The 27,903-nt window shown below is 41.6% G+C and overlaps 1 protein-coding gene across 1 annotated transcript in view; it reads right to left on the bottom strand.

Moving 5' to 3' along the window:
• Nucleotides 1–5,600: 5,600 nt before the first annotated feature.
• LOC121386642 (integrator complex subunit 10-like) overlaps nt 5,601–27,903 on the bottom strand; it is a 39,583-nt gene continuing 17,280 nt past the window's right edge. Inside the window, exons 8-17 of the mRNA XM_041517613.1 lie at nt 27,607–27,764; nt 26,001–26,067; nt 20,606–20,754; nt 18,944–19,026; nt 17,613–17,678; nt 15,020–15,073; nt 14,416–14,595; nt 12,117–12,282; nt 11,049–11,145; nt 5,601–6,529 (exon numbers count right to left, since the gene is read on the bottom strand). Of these exons, the coding sequence (XP_041373547.1) occupies nt 6,373–6,529; nt 11,049–11,145; nt 12,117–12,282; nt 14,416–14,595; nt 15,020–15,073; nt 17,613–17,678; nt 18,944–19,026; nt 20,606–20,754; nt 26,001–26,067; nt 27,607–27,764 (1,177 nt within the window). The 3' untranslated portion in view covers nt 5,601–6,372. The remainder of the gene's footprint in view (nt 6,530–11,048; nt 11,146–12,116; nt 12,283–14,415; nt 14,596–15,019; nt 15,074–17,612; nt 17,679–18,943; nt 19,027–20,605; nt 20,755–26,000; nt 26,068–27,606; nt 27,765–27,903) is intronic.

Below are 27,903 nucleotides of genomic sequence, written 5' to 3'. Positions count from 1 at the left end.
ATAAAGGGAGGAAGGAAATGTTTTATTTAACGATGCACTCAACACATTTTTTTTCTGGCTATATGGCATGGTTAAGGATCACACAGATATAGAGAAAGGAAACCCGATGTCGCCACTTCGTGGGCTACTCTTTTCGATTAGCAGGAAGGGATCTTTTATATGCACCATCCCACAGACAGAATAGTACATACCACAGCCTTTGTTACACCAGCTGTGGAGCACTGGCTGGAACGAGAAATAGCCCAATGGGTCCACCGACGGGGATTGATCCCAGACCGACCTCACATCAAGCGAATGCTTAATCCACTGGGCTGCATCCCACCCCACTTTTACAAAAATAGAAAATGAAAATTACAAATAACAAATTGTAAATATACCCTGATCATTTAGATAATGGATTAATCCATCATATTCATTTTCAGTGTCTGCATAAGAAGGCATTTATATAGCTGAAATTAACATTACATATAAAATGGAAAATCTACCCTGATAAAATTGAAATCTGAAGTTTATCATTTTTGCAAAAACTACCCCCAGCATATGTGCATGTGCAGCTTTAGTGCAGTCTAACGCCCTGACATTAGCCAAATAGCACGCACCATATTTTTAGGTCATCTGGCCCCATTCCCTCACCTTACCTGTAGGTGGTAGATAATGAATTAACTCACGATTATATATTCATTTTTACATATACTGTATATATATTCATGTTTACATATCTGATACAGGTGTTAAAGAAACTCTATGCGATATATTATATTATTCACGTATTATTAATATTGTGTCGCATTTAAAAACGATTAACTATGCAGCGTTGTTTGTAGTCCGATACATCTGTCATAAACTCAGTTGCTGAGTTGACGGCAGGTGTATCGAACTACGTAGGTATGTCAAAATATCGGAAGTACAGATTAGAAGAAAAAAACACACTGAAAAAAAGGTCAGTTATAAAACTGATTTGTATTACTTCATATTTTATTAAATGCTCGTTACTGTAACACAGATCTATATTTGGATTAATTTACCAATATAGTAGGGTATTAGGCCTACTCGTTCATATTTATGTTTATTTCCCGCAGAAACGTTAGACTCCTTTGTGATATGAGGGCGTGGCTTACGAAAAAGGGTGTAGCTTAAAATCGCATTTTGCGAGATGTTACATTCCGCTGGCTACGATTAAGTATTTCCGGCTGTGAACGTTCCGAGCGGTCAAAATAACAACTACCATCACGTGTTCCCACCCTAACTGTGTATTGTGACCTATTTCGAGCTTATGAAGACAGGAAATACTTACTTTGAAACGATCTTCACTTTGAATGAAAGAAAAAAAGTCCGACTATGAGGGCTTTTTTTTCTTTTCGAAAACGCGCGGTTATTATCTGCCCTTATTGGAGGGAAATAAAACTCGGAACAGTCTTGTATGTGGAAAAGGATCGGTGAAGTAATTTCTCGTTCCATAATATACTCTGTCAAAAAAAGAAACGCATAGGTGATAGGGAAAGAAGAAAAGTGTTTGATTTTACAAAATATCGGGGTTTTTTGTACAATGTTGCTGAATGACCATGTTTGTTAAAGTTTCTGTAATGGGACAGCATGCCCAAATGCACCCTAAAACAAATTTAACGCACGTTGTGCAACAATTGCAGGAAATCGGCATGAAATTGTCCGATTTTGGCAAATGCACGTGAAACTCGGGGGAAAAGATTGGGGATAGTAATGCTGCAATGTTCGCAATGCCTCATTTGGCCTCAGATTACAGTTATCTTCCCATTTGGTTGTCGAAAATCCGGAAGTTTCACCGCGCAAGTAGTCTGCTGTTTGACTGTGATTATTTCATGGCAGACAGCTATGAAGTGGCAACTGTTTGACTGAAGTGACAGGGGATAGCATGTAGTTTGTAAACATGTGTAACTTGTTGACATTGAAGACTTGTTTGTGGTAATTCCGGCCCATGCAAAAGTAGTGCTTTTTGTGTAAAATGGGTGTACTCCGGCCTGTTTTAGAGGGTGTGTCTGTTTAAACCAATATGCTGGGAAAAAGAGCTGGACAACAGGGGTTGTCCTTTTCAGGGTATGTGTCCCCCGTGCAGGCAAAGGTACATACAAAACTTCACGGGCCTGCTGATATTAATAAAAATGTTATAGCCACTAAGGCTATATAGAAACATATAGCGAAATTAATTGTGGTCTGAGGCCATTTCCATTTTGACGTAGACGAGTTACAAGATGCCAAGACTAAGCCTGCCGAATCGAAACAATGCAATAGGTGAATCGCATTCAGCAGTCGCACGCCACATGAACGTCCATCAAAGCACCATTTCACGTCTCTGGGACAGGTACCAGCAATTTCAATCAGCTGAAGACCGGCCCAGAAGTGAAAGACCTCGCATAACAACTGCAGCACAAGATAGCTACATCCGAGTTCTGCACCTGCGTTACCGAACTGCCACAGCAACGAACACTGCTGGACGCATACCTAGTTTGAAAGGGGCGTCTGCACAAACCATTCGGAACTGACTTCGATAAGCTGGTTTACGGGCTAGGAGACTGTATGTGGCCCCGTCCTGCGACGTCAACTTTGACAGGTACGTGTTCACTGGTGCACGAATGTACAGGGGCGGAACTTGGGATGTTGGCGGCGAGTATGGATCAGCGAAAGTCATGTTTCTTTCTACAGCGATGTGATGGACGACAACGTGTTTACAGACGTCGCAATGAACGTTTTGCCAACAACTGCGTCGCCCAAGTTGATAGATTCAGTGGAGGGAGTGTCATGAGGTAAGGAGCCATCTCATACACCGGCAGAAGTGAAGTTGTGTTCGTACAAGGCAACCTGACAGCTGTACGCTACCGGGGTGAAATTCTTCGCCGTTATATGCTTCCCATTTTGGATCGACAGAGTTAACTCTTTCAGCACAATGCCAGGCCGCATACGGCACGTGTAACAATGGATTTCCTACAGAATGGGAACATTAATGTGCTGCCATGGCCATCAAGATCGCCAGATCTCAAACCCACTGAACATCTATGGGACAAACTGGACAGACGTGTACGCCAGCGTGACCCGTGGTCTCGGACGCTTCCGCAAATGTCACATGCACTGCAGGAAGAATGGGCTAGGATTCCACGTGCCCGGATTCAGACTCATTCAGTCTATGTCAAGAAGATGCCGAGCAGTGATTGCTGCTGCTGGTGGCCACACAAGGTACTGATTTCAGCGCCCTCGTGCGACGCTGTATGGTGACGAAAACGCCTCCACTGCCGTCAGTCCATAGCAAGAACATTGTCACATACTCATGTCAAATTTGACTGTGATACGATCATAAATAACGAAATTATGCCACTTTGTATTAAAGAGATAATTCCATGAATATTTCGCCTATGCGTTTCTTTTTTGACAATATATATATATGTATACACACACAGACACATTACCTAAACCACACGCTCCTACCTCCAGCTTCACAATTATCGTGTAAATGTTTTGATCAGCCGGTCATTACGCAGCGATTTTGTTTTCATAAAGGCCTTTGATGAAACATGTATATGAATACTATTTCACCTGACTATTGTTACCGTAATTAAATATACATGTGTAGATCATCTTCAATAGATATAAATTATCGTCCCCGGAAATACGCTGTTGCACATGTAGTTTAAATTAATTGTTCTGCTGCTGAAAACCTCTCCATAACTTCACAGTTGGGCAATTCCACTATAGCGTAATTATAATTAACCGAATTTTGTGGCATATGTACTCGTAGAAAAAAGTTGCTGTGCATATATTGCACAAGGTATATGTTTACAAAGTTTAACGACACCACTAGCACACATTGATTTATTAATCATTGGCTGTTTGATGTCAAACGTGATAATTCTGACATATAGTCTTAGAAAGGAAACCCGCTCCATTTTCCAATTTGTAGCAAAAGGTATTTTATATGCACCATCCCACAAACATGATAGCACATACCGAGGTTGATATACCAGTCGTGACTGCAATGGCTATAACGAGAAATAGCCCAATGGGCTCACCAACGGGGATTGATCCTAAACCGACCGCACATCAAGCGATCTCTTTAAATACCATTGGGCTTCGTCCTGCCTGATGTACATGTATTGCACAAGATATGTTTAACGATAATGAAGAAAAAAATCAAATCGTTTTCAAGATACCTTCTTGTCTTCCAGGGCCATTTGTGAATATTATGGGTGTTTGTTTGTTTTGTTTAACAACACCACTAGAGCACATTGATTTAGTAATCATTGGCTATTGGATGTCAAACATTTGGTAATGTTTGACATATAGTCTTAAGAGAGGAAACCTGCTACATTTTTTTTCATTGGTAGCAAGGAACATTTGATATGCACCATCCCATAGACGAGAGAGCACATACCAGTCGTGGTGCACTGGCTAAAGCGAGAAATAGCCCAATGGTTCCACCGATGTGGATCGATCCTAAACCGACTTCACTTTAGGGGAGCGCTTTACCTCTGGGCTACGTCCTGTCCTTCTTTGTAACAGGTCATTCGTAAAGAATAACTACGAGACAATTTACACAATTAATGTGTCCACTCCAGTTAAACATTTCAACCATGTACAAACTCTACAATTGGTTTAAAACCATTTTATTTTATGCACAGGAAAAAAAAAATTCTCGAGTACATTTGTATTTTGTTGTGTCGCTCATGCAGAACAAAACCATGAAGGAAGAACACAAACAAAATTGTTCAATTTATCAGCCCAACAAATTCACAATTTCAAGGATGGCTAAATCCACTGCCAGACACAGGCTGTTGTTTCTGGCTATCAATTTCACAATTTCAAGGATGGTCAAATCCACTGCCAGACACAGGCTGTTGTTTCTGGCTATCAATTTCACAATTTCAAGGATGGTCAAATCCATTGCCAGACACAGGCTGTTGTTTCTGGCTCATTTGAATTCATTAGGTCATCACTTGTAGGATTAAACTTGTTTTATAACTATTGATAATAGTGCATCTATTTGTAGTGTTCATATAAAAATGCTTCCCCATTAACTCAGCTGATGGTTTTAGTCTCCCCAGTCTGCATTTAGTTATCCGTTCAATATAACGGATGACTAATAATAATTTTAAAACCCCCCCAAAAACCCCACACAACCAAGCTTATATGATAAATGTTTTTAGTCTGTATATTCAGTCACGGTGGAGCAGGTTAGAACCCCCTCCCCTAATTGTGAATAAAAATATTAGTAGTAAATAGTAAGGCAGAAATTAATTTTACTTGTAGAATGTAGAAAATTGCAATTCAGGACATCTAGTTTTCAAAATTTTATGGGGGAGCATATCCTCGAACTCCCTAGAAACTTTTCTTTTGGCCCTCGATCTCAGTCAGCCCCCCCCCCCCCCAGCCCCCAATGTTTATTTGCTTCCACCGTGCTGATATTATCTATCGGGCGATGTCCTTAAAACTACACCCCTCTTTATTAACTGAAAGTATTGGTACCAGGAAAATATGCTGCAAGGCCAATGCAGGCGTGAATACATGAAACTCTGCTGGGAGGGCTATCTAGACTATGTATATTGTATACTGATAGAAATAAATTGAGGAACACTTGGTATCATAGATGAAATTTAATGTATACCAATGTGGTAATATCTGTACAACACATGAAGATGTAATGTGGAAATGAGTGTCAGTAACACTATCAATTTCCTCACACTATAGATCAGAGTTTATTAGCACCACTCTTTGCTGTTTATTTAGGTGATCTCTTATTTCTTTTCGTCAGTATATAAATATAGCATAAGCAGTGATATTTTTACTAGTCCACCAGACAAATACATCTAGAAATTTACTTGTCCATCAATCTTTTCACTTGTCCAAATAAATGGTATGTTTTATTCAAGTACTAGGGCAATGTTTTTGATTGTTTAAAATAAAACTGCAAATTCGCTTGTCCACATAGATTTTCACTCGTCACGACAAACGGACAAGTGCTTATTTTGAATGCTGATTAGTGGCTTTTGCACTTTTATTAATATCAGTAGGGCCATAGATTTGTTTAATGCACCTTTACCACATATATACTGAAAACCCCCAACCCCTGGATATTGGTTTAAACAAACACACCCACTAAACCTGGCCAGAGTACACCCATTTTACACAAAAAGCACTACATTTGCATGGGCAGATTTTAGGTCTTCAGTGTTAACAAGTTAAAACAATGTGTCAAACTTTTGGTTGACATAAAAGAGCAAATGGGGGGTGGGGGGTGGGGGCATGTGAGCACTGCTTCAATTCTTAAGCTTTTATCCAAGACCATGGTAAATCTGCAACTGTTTGCACATTGATTCCTGTTTTATGGCAACCTATTACCAAACTAAACGTTTATCCTAAATGATCTAGGAGCAGAGTTCTCTCCTCCTTGAGGAATGTGTGAATCATTTGGTTAATCGGTTCGTTTGTTTTCTTCAACTGTTTCTCCAGTGAGGCTTTGAAGTCTTCCCGGACGTTCTTGTTAACACCTCTTGTGACGGTCCGTTGTCTGAAAAAGACATTTAAATGCCATGTCACCGGTTTTCGATCTTTGTGCTTTGTTAATTGAATAATTAGAAAGTACCCACCCTTATACAATTTCCTCTGTTCTGATTTGTATGACGTCACTAAAAACCTGAATGCTATCCTTCGATAAACCTCAGAAAAAGAAGGAAATGTTTTATTTAACGACGCACTCAACACATTTTATTTACGGTTAGAAACTGATTTAAATGTATTTTTAACTAAATTAGTTGTCTTGTTTGTAATTATTAAATTTTTTTGAATTTTTTGTGTGAATTTATCGATGTATAACAGTCACAAATTTAGTATAAAATCGCTTGCCACGTCCTACCCCTGAAAGTTGAAATTTGAAGTAATATATAACTGACTCTTCCAGTTGCTGGGGTTTTCTTGCTCATTGGACAGGGTTATCCAGCTTTTGCACGGTGCTAGAAAAATCTGTCCGAACCGAGGACTAGATAAATCTGTCTGACCTGAGGGCTAGATAAATCTGTCTGACCTGAGGGCTAGATAAATCTGTCTGACCTGAGGGCTAGATAAATCTGTCTGACCTGAGGGCTAGATAACTCTGTCTGACCTGAGGGCTAGATAAATCTGTCTGACCTGAGGGCTGGACGATTTCTACATACGTGTGACGTCATAACTCATGTTTTATGACGATTGACATCATAACTCATGGTTTTCAAAATTCTGTTTGCCATTTCACGTTGTATCATTGTTTTAAAAATATTTAAACAAATTAATATTTTCAACTTTACATTTACTGGTAAGTTGAACATTACGTACATTTTATTTATGCTGTTGCATAAGGTGGACTATATTTTTCCCGCATATGATTAAATTAGTTTGCAGGTGAAATGTATACGAATCGTTCTACAATAAACAGACCGTAGCTTACAAAATTAATGTTTTGTTACTGTAATTAAATGGGCAAGAAAAAGAATCGATCATCGTTGTGAGGTATACATAAGGCAATTCCAACCCTCAGGACAAAATGTTTTTGTGAGGGTCTCGGTAAATCTCAGCCCTCACCAAAAACATTTTGTCCCTCAGGTAGGAATAGCCTTATCTATACCTCACAATGGGGATAGATTCTATTATTCCTGTGCAGGGCTTCCAGAATTTTTAGAAAATCCATTAGCCATGGGATCAATGATTTTTTAAATTTACTAGCCATGATTAAAAATTCACTAAAGTCAATACAATTTGACTAAATAACAGTAATACTCAGATACGTCACCTAAAGAGGGAGATAGAGATTAACAGGGCTAGCTCTGGCACTTGCAAAATTTGCCAATAGCGAATTTTGAAAGCATTTATCAAATTTTATTTTAATTTGGCGAAATAATTTCAGGTAATAATTGACATTTTAAAGAAAATATCCGTCGATTGAAGTTTAATAGACAATTTGGCAAAATGTTTTGCTCATCCAGAGCTAGCCCTGGTTAAAAACACTAGCACCGAGGGGTTGGAGCGCTGGCAGGATATTAAAAACACTAGCACCGAGGGGTTGGAGCGCTGGCAGGATATTAAAAACACTAGCACCGAGGGGTTGGAGCGCTGGCAGGATATTAAAAACACTAGCACCGAGGGGTTGGAGCGCTGGCAGGATATTAAAAACACTAGCACCGAGGGGTTGGAGCGCTAGCAGGATATTAAAAACACTAGTATTTACAAAACACATTTTAACTGCAACAGTTGACTCTTTTCTTTTTTTTCCCCCACTAGCCATCGGGCATGGTGATAGTAGTTATTTACTAGCCTAACACTGAATATCACTAGCCATGGGAGTGGGGCTACCATAATCTAGAAGCCCTGTCTGGCATGGTGATAGTAGTTATTTACTAGCCCAACATTGAATATCACTAGCCATGGGAGTGGTGCTACCATAATCTAAAAGCCGCAATAGTAGTTATCTACTAGCCCAACACTGAATATCACTAGCCATGGGAGTGGGGCTACCATAATCTAGAAAGCTCTGCTGTCCCTATGTGGACTGAAACTTTAACAGATCTACTCACGGTGTGATAGTTTTCGTGGTGGCCGGTAGAATGTCTAGTTTGACAGAACCACCCTGCGGATCTACTCGCGGTGCGATGGTTTTCGCTGTGGCCGGTAGAATGTCTTGTTTGACAGAACCACCCTACGGATCTACTCACGGTGCGATGGTTTTCGCAGTGGCCGGTAGAATGTCTTGTTTGACAGAACCACCCTACGGATCTACATACGGTGCGATGGTCTTCGTGGTGGCCGGTAGAATGTCTAGTTTGACAGAACCACCCTACGGATCTACTCACGGTGCGATGGTTTTCACAGTGGCCGGTAGAATGTCTAGTTTGACAGAACCACTCTAAGGATCTACATACGGTGCGATGGTTTTCGTGGTGGCCGGTAGAATGTCTAGTTTGACAGAACCACTCTAAGGATCTACATACGGTGCGATGGTTTTCGTGGTGGCCGGTAGAATGTCTAGTTTGACAGAACCACTCTAAGGATCTACATACGGTGCGATGGTCTTCGTGGTGGCCGGTAGAATGTCTAGTTTGACAGAACCACCCTGCGGATCTACTCGCAGTGCGATGGTTTTCGCTGTGGCCGGTAGAATGTCTTGTTTGACAGAACCACCCTACGGATCTACTCACGGTGCGATGGTTTTCGCAGTGGCCGGTAGAATGTCTTGTTTGACAGAACCACCCTACGGATCTACATACGGTGCGATGGTCTTCGTGGTGGCCGGTAGAATGTCTAGTTTGACAGAACCACTCTAAGGATCTACATACGGTGCGATGGTCTTCGTGGTGGCCGGTAGAATGTCTAGTTTGACAGAACCACCCTACGGATCTACTCACGGTGCGATGGTTTTCGTGGTGGCCGGTAGAATGTCTAATTTGACAGAACCACCCTACGGATCTACTCACAGTGAGATGGTTTTCGTGGTGGCCGGTAGAATGTCTAATTTGACAGAACCACCCTACGGATCTACTCACGGTGCGATGGTTTTCGCAGTGGCCGGTAGAATGTCTAATTTGACAGAACCACCCTACGGATCTACTCACGGTGAGATGGTTTTCGCAGTGGCCGGTAGAATGTCTAGTTTGACAGAACCACCCTATGGATCTACTCACGGTGCAATGGTTTTCGCAGTGGCCGGTAGAATGTCTAATTTGACAGAACCACCCTACGGATCTACTCATGGTGCGATGGTTTTCGCAGTGGCCGGTAGAATGTCTAGTTTGACAGAACCACCCTACGGATCTACTCATGGTGCGATGGTTTTTGATGTGGCCGGTAGAATGTCTAGTTTGACAGAACCACCCTACGGATCTACTCATGGTGCGATGGTTTTCGCAGTGGCCGGTAGAATGTCTAGTTTGACAGAACCACCCTACGGATCTACTCATGGTGCGATGGTTTTTGCTGTGGCCAGTAGAATGTCTAGTTTGACAGAACCACCCTACGGATCTACTCACAGTGCGATGGTTTTTGCTGTGGCCGGTAGAATGTCTAGTTTGACAGAACCACCCTACGGATCTACTCACGGTGCGATGGTTTTCGCGGTGGCCGGTAGAATGTCTAGTTTGACAGAACCACTCTAAGGATCTACTCACGGTGCGATGGTTTTCGTGGTGGCCGGTAGAATGTCTAGTTTGACAGAACCACCCTACGGATCTACTCACGGTGCGATGGTTTTCGCAGTGGCCGGTAGAATGTCCAGTTTGAGAGAACCACCCTACGGATCTACTCACGGTGCGATGGTTTTCGTGGTGGCCGGTAGAATGTCTAGTTTGACAGAACCACCCTACGGATCTACTCACGGTGCGATGGTTTTCGCTGTGGCCAGTAGAATGTCTAGTTTGACTGAACCACCCTATGGATCTACTCACGGTGCGATGGTTTTCACAGTGGCCGGTAGAATGTCTAGTTTGACAGAACCACCCTACGGATCTACTCACGGTGCGATGGTTTTCACAGTGGCCGGTAGAATGTCTAGTTTGACAGAACCACCCTACGGATCTACTCACGGTGCAATGGTTTTCGCAGTGGCCGGTAGAATGTCTTGTTTGACAGAACCACCCTACGGATCTACTCACAGTGCGATGGTTTTCGCAGTGGCCGGTAGAATGTCTAGTTTGACAGAACCACCCTACGGATCTACTCACGGTGCGATGGTTTTCACAGTGGCCGGTAGAATGTCTAGTTTGACAGAACCACCCTACGGATCTACTCACGGTGCGATGGTTTTCACAGTGGCCGGTAGAATGTCTAGTTTGACAGAACCACCCTACGGATCTACTCACGGTGCGATGGTTTTCGCAGTGGCCGGTAGAATGTCCAGTTTGACAGAACCACCCTACGGATCTACTCACGGTGCGATGGTTTTCGCTGTGGCCAGTAGAATGTCCAGTTTGACAGAACCACCCTACGGATCTACTCACGGTGCGATGGTTTTCGCTGTGGCCGGTAGAATGTCTAGTTTGACAGAACCACCCTAAGGATCTACTCACGGTGCAATGGTTTTCGCTGTGGCCGGTAGAATGTCTAGTTTGACAGAACCACCCTGCTTGGTGTCTAGGAAGGCAAACTCCTCCAGCATGTCAAGATCTGAAGGATATTGTGAAGAAAAATTACGTGAACATGTTCCATTTATTTTGCTACCCATCATGACACCAGTAACTTTTCCCCTTACGTTTTTTAATTTTATGTTTAATTTTATTTAATTTTTTTAAATAATGTTTAAAATAATGTTCATTGATCTAGAAACAAATATTAACAGTGGATAGTGTCAAGGACTTTAGTTAGTGATAGATACAGTGACAGACTAAATTTTAAACACTACCACATTTTTTTCACTGTTAAGAGTCATTTTTTGATCATTGTAAATTACTTAGATTTTATTGTTTAGAATATCCATTTCCTTACACAGGGAACATTTTGTTTTCAAAATATTGATTTGTGATATTTTTAGTTGTCACTTTTACAGGTATGTCTATACCAAATAAAATCCCATAGGCGACCATGTTAACGTTTGTGTTTAAAAACACTATATGCAATACATCCAATATATCAACCAAACTATGACCCATAAATATCAGTACTACAACCCCTACCTCAAAGTATTAACTGAAGAAAATGGTACCTTTCATGGCTCATTTTCGGTATAACCAGATGTTTTTACAACACCCCTAGTTTCGCACAAAATATGAGTACTTTTTTTTACAGGTACCCCATACATGTTCCAAGCACAAGGCTACTTGACACAGTGGTACTAGATGAAATAAAACTGCATACATTTTTAGCCCAGATGAAACTAATTTTTTTTACAACCAACACACTCACATTTATAACCAATCATAGGACTTGCAGTGTTAACTTCTCTATCAAACGTTTGGTGCACCTTGAACTTTGACCCAGCCAGAAATTATTTGGTTTAGTGCTACCTACAGGTGCTGTAGACCAGAAGGCAAAAATGGTGGGGGTTGGGTGGGGTGGGGGGAGGTGTACTGGTCAGTATCTAGAAGAGCATTTATAAAAATATTTCCTGTAAAAAGGTCTGTGCAATTTGACAAGGATACTGTAGATGTAGACGAAGAACAGGTTGTATGTGAAGGAGCCTTGTTTTTGTATCATAGCAACCGTCTCGGTGAACAGTCCCTCGTATCTCGGCCAATCAAACTGCAGTAAGATTATCAGGTGACCGAGGATCATGTCTGTACACTGGCCGGCAGAAAATATTCGATCCTGAAAAAAAAAAGTGGTAAAAATAAACGAACATCATCACTGCAGGAAAATAAAGAAGAAAGCTGAAGATTAAAAAGTGTTTTGTTTAATGACACCACTAGAACACATTAACTTATTAATCATCCGCTATTGGATGACAAAATACTTATAATTTTGATGTACAGTCTTAGTGAGAAAAACCTGCAAGGGATCTTTTATATGCACCATCCCACAGACAGGATAGCACATACCATGACTGTTGATATACCAGTTGTGGTGCACTGGCTAGAACAAGAGATAGCCCAATGGGCCCACTGATGAGGATCGATCCCAGACTGACCGTGCATCAAGCGAGAGCTTTACCACTGGGCTATGTCCCGCCCCCCCAAAAAACAGTCAGCTCGGCCTCGGTGGCGCAGTGGTTAAGCCATCGGTCTACAGGCTGGTAGCTACAGGGTTCGCAGCTCGGCCTCGGTGGCGCAGTGGTTAAGCCATCGGTCTACAGGCTGGTAGCTACAGGGTTCGCAGCTCGGCCTCGGTGGCGCAGTGGTTAAGCCATCGGTCTACAGGCTGGTAGCTACAGGGTTCGCAGCTCGGCCTCGGTGGCGCAGTGGTTAAGCCATCGGTCTACAGGCTGGTAGCTACAGGGTGCGCAGCTCGGCCTCGGTGGCGCAGTGGTTAAGCCATCGGTCTACAGGCTGGTAGCTACAGGGTTCGCAGCTCGGCCTCGGTGGCGCAGTGGTTAAGCCATCGGTCTACAGGCTGGTTGGTACAGGGTGCGCAGCTCGGCCTCGGTGGCGCAGTGGTTAAGCCATCGGTCTACAGGCTGGTAGCTACAGGGTTCGCAGCTCGGCCTCGGTGGCGCAGTGGTTAAGCCATCGGTCTACAGGCTGGTAGCTACAGGGTTCGCAGCTCGGCCTCGGTGGCGCAGTGGTTAAGCCATCGGTCTACAGGCTGGTAGCTACAGGGTTCGCAGCTCGGCCTCGGTGGCGCAGTGGTTAAGCCATCGGTCTACAGGCTGGTAGCTACAGAGTTCGCAGCTCGGCCTCGCTGGCGCAGTGGTTAAGCCATCGGTCTACAGGCTGGTAGCTACAGGGTTCGGAGCTCGGCCTCGGTGGCGCAGTGGTTAAGCCATCGGTCTACAGGCTGGTAGCTACAGGGTTCGCAGCTCGGCCTCGGTGGCGCAGTGGTTAAGCCATCGGTCTACAGGCTGGTAGCTACAGTGTTCGGAGCTCGGCCTCGGTGGCGCAGTGGTTAAGCCATCGGTCTACAGGCTGTTAGCTACAGGGTTCGCAGCTCGGCCTCGGTGGCGCAGTGGTTAAGCCATCGGTCTACAGGCTGGTAGGTACAGGGTTCGCAGCTCGGTCCCGGTGGCGCAGTGGTTACGCCATCGGTCTACAGGCTGGTAGGTACAGGGTTCGCAGCTCGGTCCCGGTGGCGCAGTGGTTACGCCATCGGTCTACAGGCTGGTAGCTACAGGGTTCACAGCTCGGCCTCGGTGGCGCAGTGGTTAAGCCATCGGTCTACAGGCTGGTTGGTACAGGGTTCGCAGCTCGGCCTCGGTGGCGCAGTGGTTAAGCCATCGGTCTACAGGCTGGTAGGTACAGGGTTCGCAGCTCGGCCTCGGTGGCGCAGTGGTTAAGCCATCGGTCTACAGGCTGGTAGGTACAGGGTTCGCAGCTCGGCCTCGGTGGTGCAGTGGCTAAGCCATCGGTCTACAGGCTGGTAGGTACAGGGTTCGCAGCTCGGCCTCGGTGGCACAGTGGCTAAGCCATCGGTCTACAGGCTGGTTGGTACAGGGTTCGCAGCTCGGTACCGGCTCCAATCCAGAGCGAGTTCTTATGGGCTCAACGGGTAGGTATAAGGCCACTATACCCTCTTCTCTCTCACTAACCAATAACCAACTAACAACTACCCCACTGTCCTGGACAGACAGCCCAGATAGCTGAGATGTATGCTCAGCACAGCATGCTTTGACCGTATTTGGATACAAGCATGAAAATAAGTTAAAATGAAATGAAAATAGTCAGCTAAGATGACAACTGAAGGGTGTGTCTATGTGCGGAAGGGGGGAGGGATGGGGGCATGTTTGTCAGAAGGGAAACTTGTAATTTGAGATTTTGTCGAGGTAATAAAAATGCCTTCTAAACAAACCTTCAAACATGTTATAATAAGCTGAATGCAGTAAGGAAGAACCTCACTCTCTGTACACTGCATTAGTAGGAGTTGTCTCCCTTGACCCGATGTCCCCTGTGACCTTTGACCTGCAGTCTCAGATGTCCCACCGCCATCTGGCAGAGATGTCAAAACATCCAGCAACAGTTCACATGCTTTCTGAAATAAGAAATCGTTAAACTAAAAATATGATGAGAAATAGGTATTATTTTGTATTAAACGTAAAAAAATAACATTATATTAAAAAAATAAAATAGATGTTGAATTTTAGAAAACAATTTGTGATGAAAGATGCCTAACAGACCTTCAGATTTTATGACAACAATCATTTCTGGTACCGTGTCGACATCCTTTCAGTAAAATCACAGAACTGAAATTTCAGTTCCTATAATTATTACATCAAGTACGACTACTGAACAAAAATAACTAAGAGAGTTTCCGATGGGTTCCTATGATCACATAGCACAGAACTGAAAAAGTATTTCCCATGAAATTTGAAATTCTCTGGCCAACATAAGTAATCTAATTGTGTTAAATTCTGTGTTAGGGTTAGAGTATTATCACTATTGATTGTTTAACTTACGGAGAATTTTCTCAGACAGTAGAAACAAGACGCCAGTTGTAGAGAGACACGCACCTGAAAACAGAACATCAAAGAGAGAACTTAAATCTACTTGTATACTACAATGTACTGACTAAGATAGGTTGTAGAGAGACACGCACCTGAAAACAGATCATCAAAGTGAGAACTCCAACCTACCTGTCCAGCATAATGTACTGACTCAATCTGATTAAAATTAGCTCTACCAGTAGAGCTAGCAGCATTGCGTGGACTCCCATGTCCAGGTGACATTTCATCTATAAATAACAATTTAAATATCGACCAATTACACTTTGCCTTTTATAACGTTATTCGGGAGCATACAAATTCTAATAATATCGGGCGAGACTATTTATGCAATAGGCGAACTTGTTGGTCTATTTCAAAATTTAAAAAAAAAGGGGAAAAGTGCAGTAATAAACTCTGGATTGTATACTAGTATGAACAGATTTTATGGCTATAACATCACATTTATTTTTTTCGTCTTGAAACAAATTGTATATGACATTTTATATTGAAATTAGTTTCTGGCATACTTCGTAATTCACCCAAATCATTTCGTATACCCTCAGCATAATCCCGAATGTTTTCAAATTCTTTTCAAATCACTGGCATGATTTTGCAAGTACGGTTTTGATTGGATGAATGAAAGGTTAACTGGACGTGAGTTCCAACGGGATGCTGTTAGATCCACAGGTAATAGTGATTAACCAATAGGGCTAATTTTAATTAGATTGGTACTGACTGAAATGTTTACAATAGGTTATCAAGTGAAAACGACCAGTAGTATTCACTTATTAGAAAACATATGTACCATTGTATGTTCAAGTATCTATAATATTCTTTTACTGAATGACTGTGTATCAGGGGTGGGGAAAAGCCCTTTTCTCCCGGTCTGGGACCGATTCTCGATCTCTCTGACTGAAAAAAAATTTTTTAAACGTGCGTTTGCCGGTCCCCCTTTTGTCATTCTTGTCGGTCCGAAGCACCTGTCCATTTCTATTATTGGAAGAAATTCCTATCGACAAATGGACTGGCCTGCCCAGACATCGGTATCTCGTGCATGATTTAAAATAATAAATAAATACTCGTCAATATGGTTGGTGTTTCAGACGTTTGTGCTGGTCTGACCAACACTGCAACAGTAGTGTCAATCCACTGCCACTAGGCTACACATTTGTCAAAGTCGCTTAGCCGGTCAAGAGATTAAACAGGCATTTACGATAGCACCATTCTTGGTTTAGAGAGCCATCACGGTATTGCAATCCAATTAAAACAAAGGACCCAGAGTTTGCAACTGGTTACAATCAACACCTGTCAACACCTGTGTACGGAGCTCTGTCGGGTCGAGTGTCCTAGTCCAAAGCAAGAGGCTTTTGTGCAATACAAACTGCTTAAAATAGCATAAAATAAACTGAAATAATCTATAAATGTATTTATTGTTGACTTTTCAATGTAGTGTATCCAATAATTATAAAGGATTTTAAAATTAACAAAAGGTTTCCACCTTTTTTGTTAACTAGTGGGAGTAAGCAGAACAGCTACATGTACTGTTATCTCTAGAGCCAGTAGAGGTCAAATTTCATCCAATCAGTGATGACGTTATTACTCCCTTTGTCTAAACGTGTGCTAGCTCAGGCTGTCAAACGCCTCAACGGTGCCATCTTTTATTAATTTTCAGGACACAGTATTGAATACTCATACTTTTTATACATATATGGGAATTAAAATTCATAACTTTTATTCCTTTTTTATATTATTTATTCCATTATGTAAAATATATACAATTTGTGGGGTTTTTTCACTGATGTGATAAAAAAAAAAAAGTTTCATGTTTTCACGTTTATCGTTTCGCGTTCATGATTCAAGATAAAACTATACAAATGTCACTATGAATTTTTAAAAAACTATTTGGCAAATATCGTCTTTTAAATGTTCTTATTTTTTTTATTCCTTTCTTTTCTGCCCCAATCCCCCCCCCCCGGTAGTGACGACATCAAGTCGGACCGATTGACAATTTTATTTTTCCCCACCCCTGCTGTGTATATACATATGTGTGTGTGTGTGTATAAATGCATGTTAGTTTGTTTTTTGTTTAACACCACCACCAGAGCACAGTGATTTATTAATCATCGGCTATTGGATGTCAAACATTTGGTAATTCTTACAGATATATAGTCTTAGAGTAGAAACCCAATACATTTTTCAATAAGTAGCAAGGCAGGAATCTTTTATATGCACCATCCCACAAACAGGATAGCACATACCATGGTATTTGATATATCAGTTGTGGTACACTGGCTAGGACGAACAATATAAATGTATGTGTGTGCAGGTGCATGTGTGTGTGTGCATGTGCCTGTGTAAGCGCATGCATGTGTTCATGCAGGTATATGTAGGTTGTGTGTGTATGCATGTGTGCGTGTATGTATGTCCAAACGTGTGTGTTACCTGATTTCACCAATTTGCAATTACTTTTTTTTGCGTCCAGCTTAAACACTAAATATGTGTATGTGAAAACAAAGTTAAAACACCTGTATGTGACCAGGTAAGATAATTACGAACTATCACACACCTGTGTCTTCCCTTGCGCTCCAGTGATGAAATTCTGTAACTGTCCCACTGCGTCTTGGAATGCCCCCTGAAACCAGTGACATACAGCAGTAATATAACTAGGATCTGTTTACAATTATAAACACATTCATGAGCATACAAACTATACTAGGATCTGTTTACGACTATAAACACATTCATGAGCATACAAACTATACTAGGGGTGAGTGGGAAATAAAATAAACTAAACTTAAAAACAAAATTGAACTAAAACGTTAATTTGATTAATTAAACAAATATTTCACATGCATTCGTGATGAACATCCACAGGTGCAACTATAAATCAAGTTTACAGTTACATTTAGTGAGAAATGGAGTTAAATACAAAACTAAAATTTTAAGTTAAATGTACAAGTTGATCCTGTCACTATCATAAAAAAAATAGGGGCGAGACGTACACCAGTGGTAAAGCACTCGGCCCACTGTACTATTTCTTGTTCCAGCCAGTGCACCACGACTGTTATATCAAAGGTCGTGGTATGTACTACCCTATCTGTGGGATGGTGCATATAAAAGATCCCTTGCTGCTAATTGAAAAGAGTAGCCCATGTAGTGGTGACAGCGGGTTTCCTCTCTCAATATCTGTGTGGTCCTTAACAATAATAAGTTTGACGCCATATAACCATAAATAAAATGTGATGAGTGTGTCGTTAAATAAAATATTTCCTTCCATCACCAAAAAAGTAAAAATATATATCTTGCATTTTTACTTCGTACTGGCTAGGCAAAAGAATCACAGCATTAGTCATGAATACATGGTCAATATACGCTACTTTTCAGCAGACGTGTCTGAGTTGACAGGTTGTTAGAAACATGAACTTGTCCTACATCAAAGAATACATCTTGGGCCAGTGAACAAAACGTAACACAGAATGAATGAATGAATGTTTAAACAACATCCAAGCACGAAAAATACATCGGCTATTGGGTGTCAAACTGTGGTAAATGCAAACAAATAAAGTGATGATCAACATCAAGTTAAAAATTCAACAGTTAAATTAAAACACCGTGTAAATCACTGTGCAGAAAATACAATATTAAAATTTAGAATAAAAGTCAGTATCATGTAAATATTGTAATAACAGTTGTGGATGGAATCTAAAAGTTTAAAATATGAAAAATGCATTCCGTGGTATTAGAAACACCAGGATGACCAGGAACACTTTGGATATACAGAAATTGATAATCTAAACAATAAAATCTAAGGTAAGATTTCCATGATAAAAAATGGCTCTAATAGTGAGAAAGACAACGCAGTGTTTGAAAACTGGGGTATGTCCCTTACAAGAGTACCTGGTATATGAACATGTCTGTTTGGAAGTGACTCATCCACGACCACATCTCAACTCGCCAGTTCTGACACAGACCAATAAACTCTGAAAACAAATGAAAAAAGTTAACCCTTACGGAGTGTGACTGTGCGCTGCATGCCGTTAATTTAAGTACGCTGTAGACGTGGTGGCCCGCTGCATGCCGCTATTAATATGATATCATAGAAAAGTTCAGGATGTCATTCTCTCTCACACACCATGGTATGTGTTATCCTGTCTGTGGGATGGTGCATATAAAAGATCCCTTGCTGCTAATTGAAAAGAGTAGCCCATGAAGTAGCGACAGCGGGTTTCCTCTCTCAATATCTGTACGGTCCTTAACCATACATGTATGTTTGACGCCATATAACCGTAAATAAAATGTGTTGAGAGCGTCGTTAAATAAAACATTTCCTTCCTTCCTCTCTCAGACAAAAAAAGAGTTAAAATATTGCTGTTTACTGACACCACCAGAGCACATTTATTAATTCACTATCAGTTACTGGTTGTCAAACATTTGGTAATTATAAAACATTTGTCAGAGGAAACCCGCTACATTTTCCCATTAACAGCAAGGGATCTTTCATAAGCACTTTCCTAAAACACAACAGCACATACCACTGCCTTTGATATACCAGTCTTGGGGCACTGGTTAGGACATCAATAAACCCCAGTGTGTCTGTTGACGGGATTCGATCCTGCGATCCAAACACCATGGGTGAGCACTTTACTGACTGAACTAAAGCACTCCCACACACACAACTTAAGAGTCGGCAGCTACTAAGCTGGAGTTTTAATCTTCCTACGCTAAACTATGCATGGATTAGGCAGGGGTGGGAATTGGTGAACTGTAAAAAAGAGGAAATCTAGAGGGGTCCCGGAAATTCTTGAAATCCTAGGTTAAAATCTGTGCCATCTGACACATTTTGGAGGAAAGGACGATTAAAATGTGAAGAAACGCAATGTTCCATGAGAGGAAAACAGCTGATCCGAGGAGAATTCCCACCCCTGATTAGGCCAAAGAAAATAAATTTCTGGTCAGCACTCCTGTCGATTTTGACCCTCACTCGTCATGTTTTTGTTTTTTAAAATTTCCTCTGGTATGATGTCAATTTTTGCTGAGATTTTCTTGCTGTAACGTAAAACTGCAAACAGGGGGGGGGGGTGTTTGTGTGGACGGGAGGGGAGCAGTGACACTCGTCACTGAGTTGAGAGGGATTGGTGCTGCTTGTCACCTCGACTTCCAACACTGGAGTTATCAGGTGATAGACTTCAAGGATCCCTGGGCGAGACGTAGTGCTGGGCGAAGGCTGGATCTGTGGTAAAACATTCGCTTGATGTGCGGTCGGTCTAGGATCGATCCCGTCGGTGGACCCATTTGGCTATTTCTCGTTCCAGCCAGTGCTCCACAAATGGTGTAACAAAGGCAGTGGTGTGTACTATCCTGTCTGTGGGATGGTGCATATAAAAGTTCCCTTGCTGCTAATCGAAAAGAGTAGCCCATGAAGTGGCAACAGTGGGTTTCCTCTCTCAATATCTGCGTAGTCCTTAACCATATGTCTGACGCCATATAACCGTAAATAAAATGTGTTGAGTGCGTCGTTAAATAAACCATTTCCTTTCTTCCTTCAAGGCTTCCCCTTACCTCTCCGCAGCTCCTCCGAGGAGTGCAGCAGTTCGAAACACTTCATGGCGGTGAGGAAGTTCTCAATGATGTTGCCCGAGTTACCGATGCTGGGCGAAGGCTGGATCTGTGGTAACACCGGCTCACTTCGGAGACGTTTCGGCTTCGGTCTGGAACAAAATACAACATTCCTTAACATGGGTTTTCATCTCACCCTGCAAGCACTGTTTGTATTCACAGAATGTGATGATTGGATAGAACAAAGTAATATCCTGCTAGTAGCAGGGTTAAGCTGGACCCCAAAACAGGGCTTGAAATTAAGAAACAGCCCACCAATAGTAATTTTGAGCCTGCCTACGGCAAACTATTTTTTAAATGACATTTGTAGAAAATAAATATGAATGAAAGATTATTCTTCTGTATGTAAACATATATCAAATGTGAAAATGTTAAATATTGTCAGATTATGTACACCAGGTGTATGTATTTTGCCATTGCTGAGGTGTTTTACTGACAGCACAAAAGTGTCATCGGTAATGCTCTCTACCTACGGCAATGTATATCTCAACGACGGCGATGTATATCTCAACGACGGCGATGTATATCTCAACGACGGCAATGTATATCTCAACGACGGCAATATATATCTCAACAACAGCAACTACGGCGATGTATATCTCAACGACGGTGATGTATATCTCAACGACGTCGATGTATATCTCAACGACATCGATGTATATCTCAACGACGGCGATGTATATCTCAACGACGGCGATGTATATCTCAACTACGGTGATGTATATCTCAACGACAGCGATGTATATGTATATCTCAACAACGGCGATGTATATCTCAACGGCGGCGATGTATATCTCAACGACGGCGGCGATGTATATCTCAACGACGGCGATGTATATCTCAACCACGGCAATGTATATCTCAACGACGGCGATGTATATCTCAACGACGGCGGCGATGTATATCTCAATGACGGCGATGTATATCTCAATGATGGCGATGTATATCTCAACCACGGCGATGTATATCTCAACGACGGCGATGTATATCTCAACTACGGCGATGTATATCTCAACTACGGCGATGTATATCTCAACTACGGTGATGTATATCTCAACGACGGCGATGTATATCTCAACGACGGCAACTACGGCGATGTATATCTCTACGACGGCGATGTATATCTCAACGACGGCGATGTATATCTCAACGATGGCGATGTATATCTCAACTACGGCGATGTATATCTCAACGACGGCGATGTATATGTATATCTCAACGACGGCGATGTATATCTCAACGACGGCGATGTATATCTCAACTACGGCGATGTATATCTCAACGATGGCAACTACGGCGATGTATATCTCTACGACGGCGATGTATATCTCAACGACGGCGATGTATATCTCAACTACGGCGATGTATATCTCAACGACGGCGATGTATATCTCAACGACGGCGGCGATGTATATCTCAACGACGGCGATGTATATCTCAACGACAGCAATGTATATCTAAACGACAGCGATTGCCATCTGTGCTGTCGTTAAGTTGGAGCCCTGCCAAAATTCATAACAGAGTCTTTAACCAAATTCTAAGTTTCAATTAGCTTAACAACAGCAAAATAAATCTACAACTGTATATATATTTGACATATTTCAGTGTGTCAAAGGTCAGTGTGTCTCAACTCCTTCTGGCCAGCATAGTTATTTAATCAGAATAGTTTGACCGAATGAGGTTTTGAAATAGTGCGAGCCAGTGAAAATGATGACGTATCTACAAACGGCACACAATTTTCCAGTTGATCCCTATCGGTGGCCCCATTAGGCTATTTCTCGTTCCAGCCAGTGCTTGATGCGCGGTCGGTCTAGGATCGATCCTCATCGGTGGACCCATTTGGCTATTTCTTGTTCCAGCCAGTGCTCCACGACTGGTGTAACAAAGGCCGTGGTATGTACTAACCTGTCTGTGCGATGGTGCGTTTAAAAGATCCCTTGCTGCTAATCGAAAAGAGTAGCCCATGAAGTGGCAACAGCGGGTTTCCTCTGTCTATATCTGTGTGGTCCTCAACCATATGTCTGATGTCATATAACCGTAAATAAAATGTGTTGAGTGTGTCGTTAAATAAAACATTTCCTTCCTAATCACAGCAAACAGGGCTAGTGAGGCAGGTCACGCGACCAGTGATATCGATCTTGCCGTATATAAAATGTGTTGAGTGTGTCGTTAAATATAACATTTCCTTCCTAATCACAGCAAACAGTTCTAGTGCGGCAGGTCACGTGACCAGTGATATCTTGCTACTACAGGCTTTAAGACGTCATTCGCCAAATCAACAAATGCGAATCAAAGTTGAATTTGGCAAATTTATTTCATTATTAAATGAGTGCTTTACCACCGAGCTAGGTCCCGCCCCCCCCCCCCCCCCCCACTTTGATTAGATATTCGGATCAACTGCTATTTCCACCATTAATGACATCACTACACAAAATCACAGAAAATGCAGTGATCAATATCAGTTGCTCTCTGATTTAATTAAAAAACCCCACAAAATGTTTAGCTTAAAATGTCAACAATTTTGTTATGTAACAAGCATTCTGAGAGTACTGCTAAAGCAATAAATGTCCCGAAGGACATTACATTTAAGTTTAGTGCCCACCTCCATCTGTTACAAAATCCTATAGTCCTTCCCACAGTGAAGGCCTCTTTTCATACTATGTAATTTACTACACATTATTTATTTCTGAGCCAACTTTTTTTGTGTTTTTTTTTTTGCTATTTCCAAAACATTTTTTCTTTTCTTCTACCATATACCATGTGTATTAGCCAACTCTGTGGATAAGCTGACCCGTTAGACTGCCCCTCAATATATGGTATAAAAAGGTTTGTATGATGTATAAGGTGACTTAACTTTAAATATACACATACATGTATATTCGATCAAGATAATGTCAATCTCATGCAACATTTAATTGTGGGAATTTGTTTTGGCGAACCGATCAAAGTACAATGTACAAAAACTATTTTAATAAAGATTTTAAGATAGGTAAAAAAGAATAAGGTTTATAAAAAATCCCCTTATGTGGAATAACTTTTTGAAAAATGTAGTTTCACTTTTATACAGCGGTGTAAATATTATTTAACACCCACGATAAATAACTGCAATTATGAACACTACCTCTTCCGTTCTTTTTATAAGTAGTGATATCTCTAACAAAACAAGTTTCTAATAATTTATTTGGAACTGCAGAATCAACAATGATGGTAAGTAAAAATGATCAGTTCTGACCAATTACATCTGTAATTGAGGACAAAATATTAGTGGTCACGAAAAGACTTGATGACTGTTCCGATCACGTGAGACATTTGGCACCAAATACTGGTACTACTTGTCAGTGGCTTTTGCCGGAAACGATTGACCCAATAAAAATAAAAATAAAATTGATTTAATTTCTCAAATAAAATATAACTTTTATCGAGTGAATCAAACAAATGGACACTGGTATGGCCTTAATAGAGGCTGTTACAAATACTGGTTAAATAACACAACAGTAAGGTTTTGAAGCCTACACTGACCGTCGAATTTTCGTTAGTATCGTATTTCCATACACGCCAACATTTTGTTGTATTTTCTTAGACATTTTTGTTGACTCTGAGTATTGGCCGACCCCTCTTCTCTTTATAGTATTTAGAAGCTTAAAAAGTCGACTAATATATCGATATATGGTATGTCAAACCACACTGAAATTATTTTCAAAAATGTTTTTTTATAGGATGGGATGGACCATAGATCCATGCCTGGTGTTTATCTTGCCTTGTGAAATGATGTTCTTTGCTAGTCAAATGCTCACAAAGAACAACACCAATCACTTGTGCAAGAAAAAACACTATTCCTTGTAGGCCATTAATTATTCCTTAAGTGTTTAACAGTTCAGGAAAACATTGTGATTTAAACCATGTTTATTTCATTAGATTGGAGTAGACTGATAACCAAAACCCCAGAGAACATTTTGGTCAGTATTGCATTGCAATTCACTATGTGAGATTCAGAGACCCTTCTTAAATGTTAAGTAGTACTTTATTAATTAACAACTGCTGCTAATCACAATTTTGAAAACAAGATTATCTGTATGATGACACCACAATGGTTGCGTTTACGAAACAAAACCCTAATAGTGAGACACCGGTCACTGAGGTCGACTTACTGTGCAATGACTTCATCACTCTCTGATGTGAAACCTAATAGTGAGACACCGGTCACTGAGGTCGACTTACTGTGCAATAACTTCATCACTCTCTGATGTGAAACCTAATAGTGAGACACCGGTCACTGAGGTCGACTTACTGTGCAATAACTTCATCACTCTCTGATGTGAAACCTAATAGTGAGACACCGGTCACTGAGGTCGACTTACTGTGCAATGACTTCATCACTCTCTGATGTGAAACCTAATAGTGAGACACCGGTCACTGAGGTCGACTTACTGTGCAATGACTTCATCACTCTCTGATGTGAAACCTAATAGTGAGACACCGGTCACTGAGGTCGACTTACTGTGCAATAACTTCATCACTCTCTGATGTGAAACCTAATAGTGAGACACCGGTCACTGAGGTCGACTTACTGTGCAATAACTTCATCACTCTCTGATGTGAAACCTAATAGTGAGACACCGGTCACTGAGGTCGACTTACTGTGCAATGACTTCATCACTCTCTGATGTGAAACCTAATAGTGAGACACCGGTCACTGAGGTCGACTTACTGTGCAATGACTTCATCACTCTCTGATGTGAAACCTAATAGTGAGACACCGGTCACTGAGGTCGACTTACTGTGCAATGACTTCATCACTCTCTGATGTGAAACCTAATAGTGAGACACCGGTCACTGAGGTCGACTTACTGTGCAATGAGTTCATCACTCTCTGATGTGAAACCTAATAGTGAGACACCGGTCACTGAGGTCGACTTACTGTGCAATGACTTCATCACTCTCTGATGTGAAACCTAATAGTGAGACACCGGTCACTGAGGTCGACTTACTGTGCAATGACTTCATCACTCTCTGATGTGAAACCTAATAGTGAGACACCGGTCACTGAGGTCGACTTACTGTGCAATAACTTCATCACTCTCTGATGTGAAACCTAATAGTGAGACACCGGTCACTGAGGTCGACTTACTGTGCAATGACTTCATCACTCTCTGATGTGAAACCTAATAGTGAGACACCGGTCACTGAGGTCGACTTACTGTGCAATGACTTCATCACTCTCTGATGTGAAACCTAATAGTGAGACACCGGTCACTGAGGTCGACTTACTGTGCAATGACTTCATCACTCTCTGATGTGAAACCTAATAGTGAGACACCAGTCACTGAGATTGACTTACTGTGCAATGACTTCATCACTCTCTGATGTGAAACCTTCAACCAACACCACTGGGGTACGCAGTCCGCCTGAAACAATACAACAAATGAATGAATGGATGGATGGATGGATGTATGGATGGATGGAATAAATGAGTGATTGAATGCATGTAAGTGGAAGGATGAATGAATTGATGAATGGAAGGATGGATAGATGAAGGGATACTTGGATTGATGGATAAATGGATGGATGGATGGATGGATGAATAGATGAATGGATAGATACCTGGATTGATGGATAAATGCATGGATCGATGTTCAGATGGATGGATAAATGGATAGATGAGTGGACAGAGGGACTGATGAATGGGTGAGTTTTGATGGATGATCTATTTGTTCAGAATGGTTTGCCGACACACCACATAAACCAAAAAACCCTCACCTACTGTTGACATGGTTCACGTCTCTGAAAGAGTTTAAGAGTTGAGATATATGAAGTACCTTGTGATGTGTCGGAGTCGAGACTGCTGATGTACGTGTTGAGACATACGAAGTACCTTGTGATGTGTCCAAGTCGAGACTGCTGATGTACATGTTGAGACACGTTAAAGAGCTGAGACATACGAAGTACCTTGTGATGTGTCAGAGTCGAGACTGCTGATGTACATGTTGAGACACGTTAAAGAGCTGAGACATACGAAGTACCTTGTGATGTGTCGGAGTCGAGACTGCTGATGTACGTGTTGAGACACGTTAAAGAGTTGAGACATACGAAGTACCTTGTGATGTGTCGGAGTCGAGACTGCTGATGTACGTGTTGAGACATGTTAAAGAGTTGAGACATATGAAGTACCTTGTGATGTGTCGGAGTCGAGACTGCTGATGTATGAGAAAGACGACAGTGAAAGAGTTAAAGAGTTGAGACATACGAAGTACCTTGTGATGTGTCGGAGTCGAGACTGCTGATGTACGTGTTGAGACACGTTAAAGAGTTGAGACATATGAAGTACCTTGTGATGTGTCGGAGTCGAGACTGCTGATGTATGAGAAAGACGACAGTGAAAGAGTTAAAGAGTTGAGACATACGAAGTACCTTGTGATGTGTCGGAGTCGAGACTGCTGATGTACGTGTTGAGACACGTTAAAGAGTTGAGACATATGAAGTACCTTGTGATTTGTCGGAGTCGAGACTGCTGATGTACGTGTTGAGACACGTTAAAGAGTTGAGACATACGAAGTACCTTGTGATGTGTCGGAGTCGAGACTGCTATGTACGTGTTGAGACACATTAAAGAGTTGAGACATACGAAGTACCTTGTGATGTGTCGGAGTCGAGACTGTTGATGTATGAGAAAGACGACAGTGAAAGAGTTAAGACATATGAAGTACCTTGTGTCGTGTCGAGTCGAGACTGCTGATGTATGAGAAAGATGACAGTGAAAGAGTTAAAGAGTTAAGACATATGAAGTACCTTGTGATGTGTCGGAATCAAGACTGCTGATGTATGAGAAAGATGACAGTGAAAGAGTTAAAGAGTTAAGACATATGAAGTACCTTGTGATGTGTCGGAGTCGAGACTGCTGATGTATGAGAAAGACGACAGTGAAAGAGTTAAGACATATGAAGTACCTTGTGATGTGTCAGAGTCAAGACTGCTGATGTACGTGTTGAGACACTGGAGAAAGACCACGGTGGACATGAAGAGAATCTGTTTCTGAGAACTCTCCGACGATGGAGCCTGTTTCGCATGGTTGAACACATTCAGCAGAAAGTGCCACTGATAGTCCCTGCAAAACAAACCACCAACAACGGCAATCAGTTAAAAACGACACCATTTTAACATTAGAGAAAATGTCACAATTATAATTTTTCCTGCAATCACTATTATAGTGTAAGTATTGTCAAATGTTTGTTTTTTGTTTAACA

This window comes from Gigantopelta aegis, chromosome 12 (assembly GCF_016097555.1).
Source record: "Gigantopelta aegis isolate Gae_Host chromosome 12, Gae_host_genome, whole genome shotgun sequence".
Classification (NCBI taxonomy): Eukaryota; Metazoa; Mollusca; class Gastropoda; order Neomphalida; family Peltospiridae; genus Gigantopelta; species Gigantopelta aegis.
Note: the sequence above shows the minus strand (reverse complement) of the source record. Positions and strands in the feature narration are given on the sequence as shown.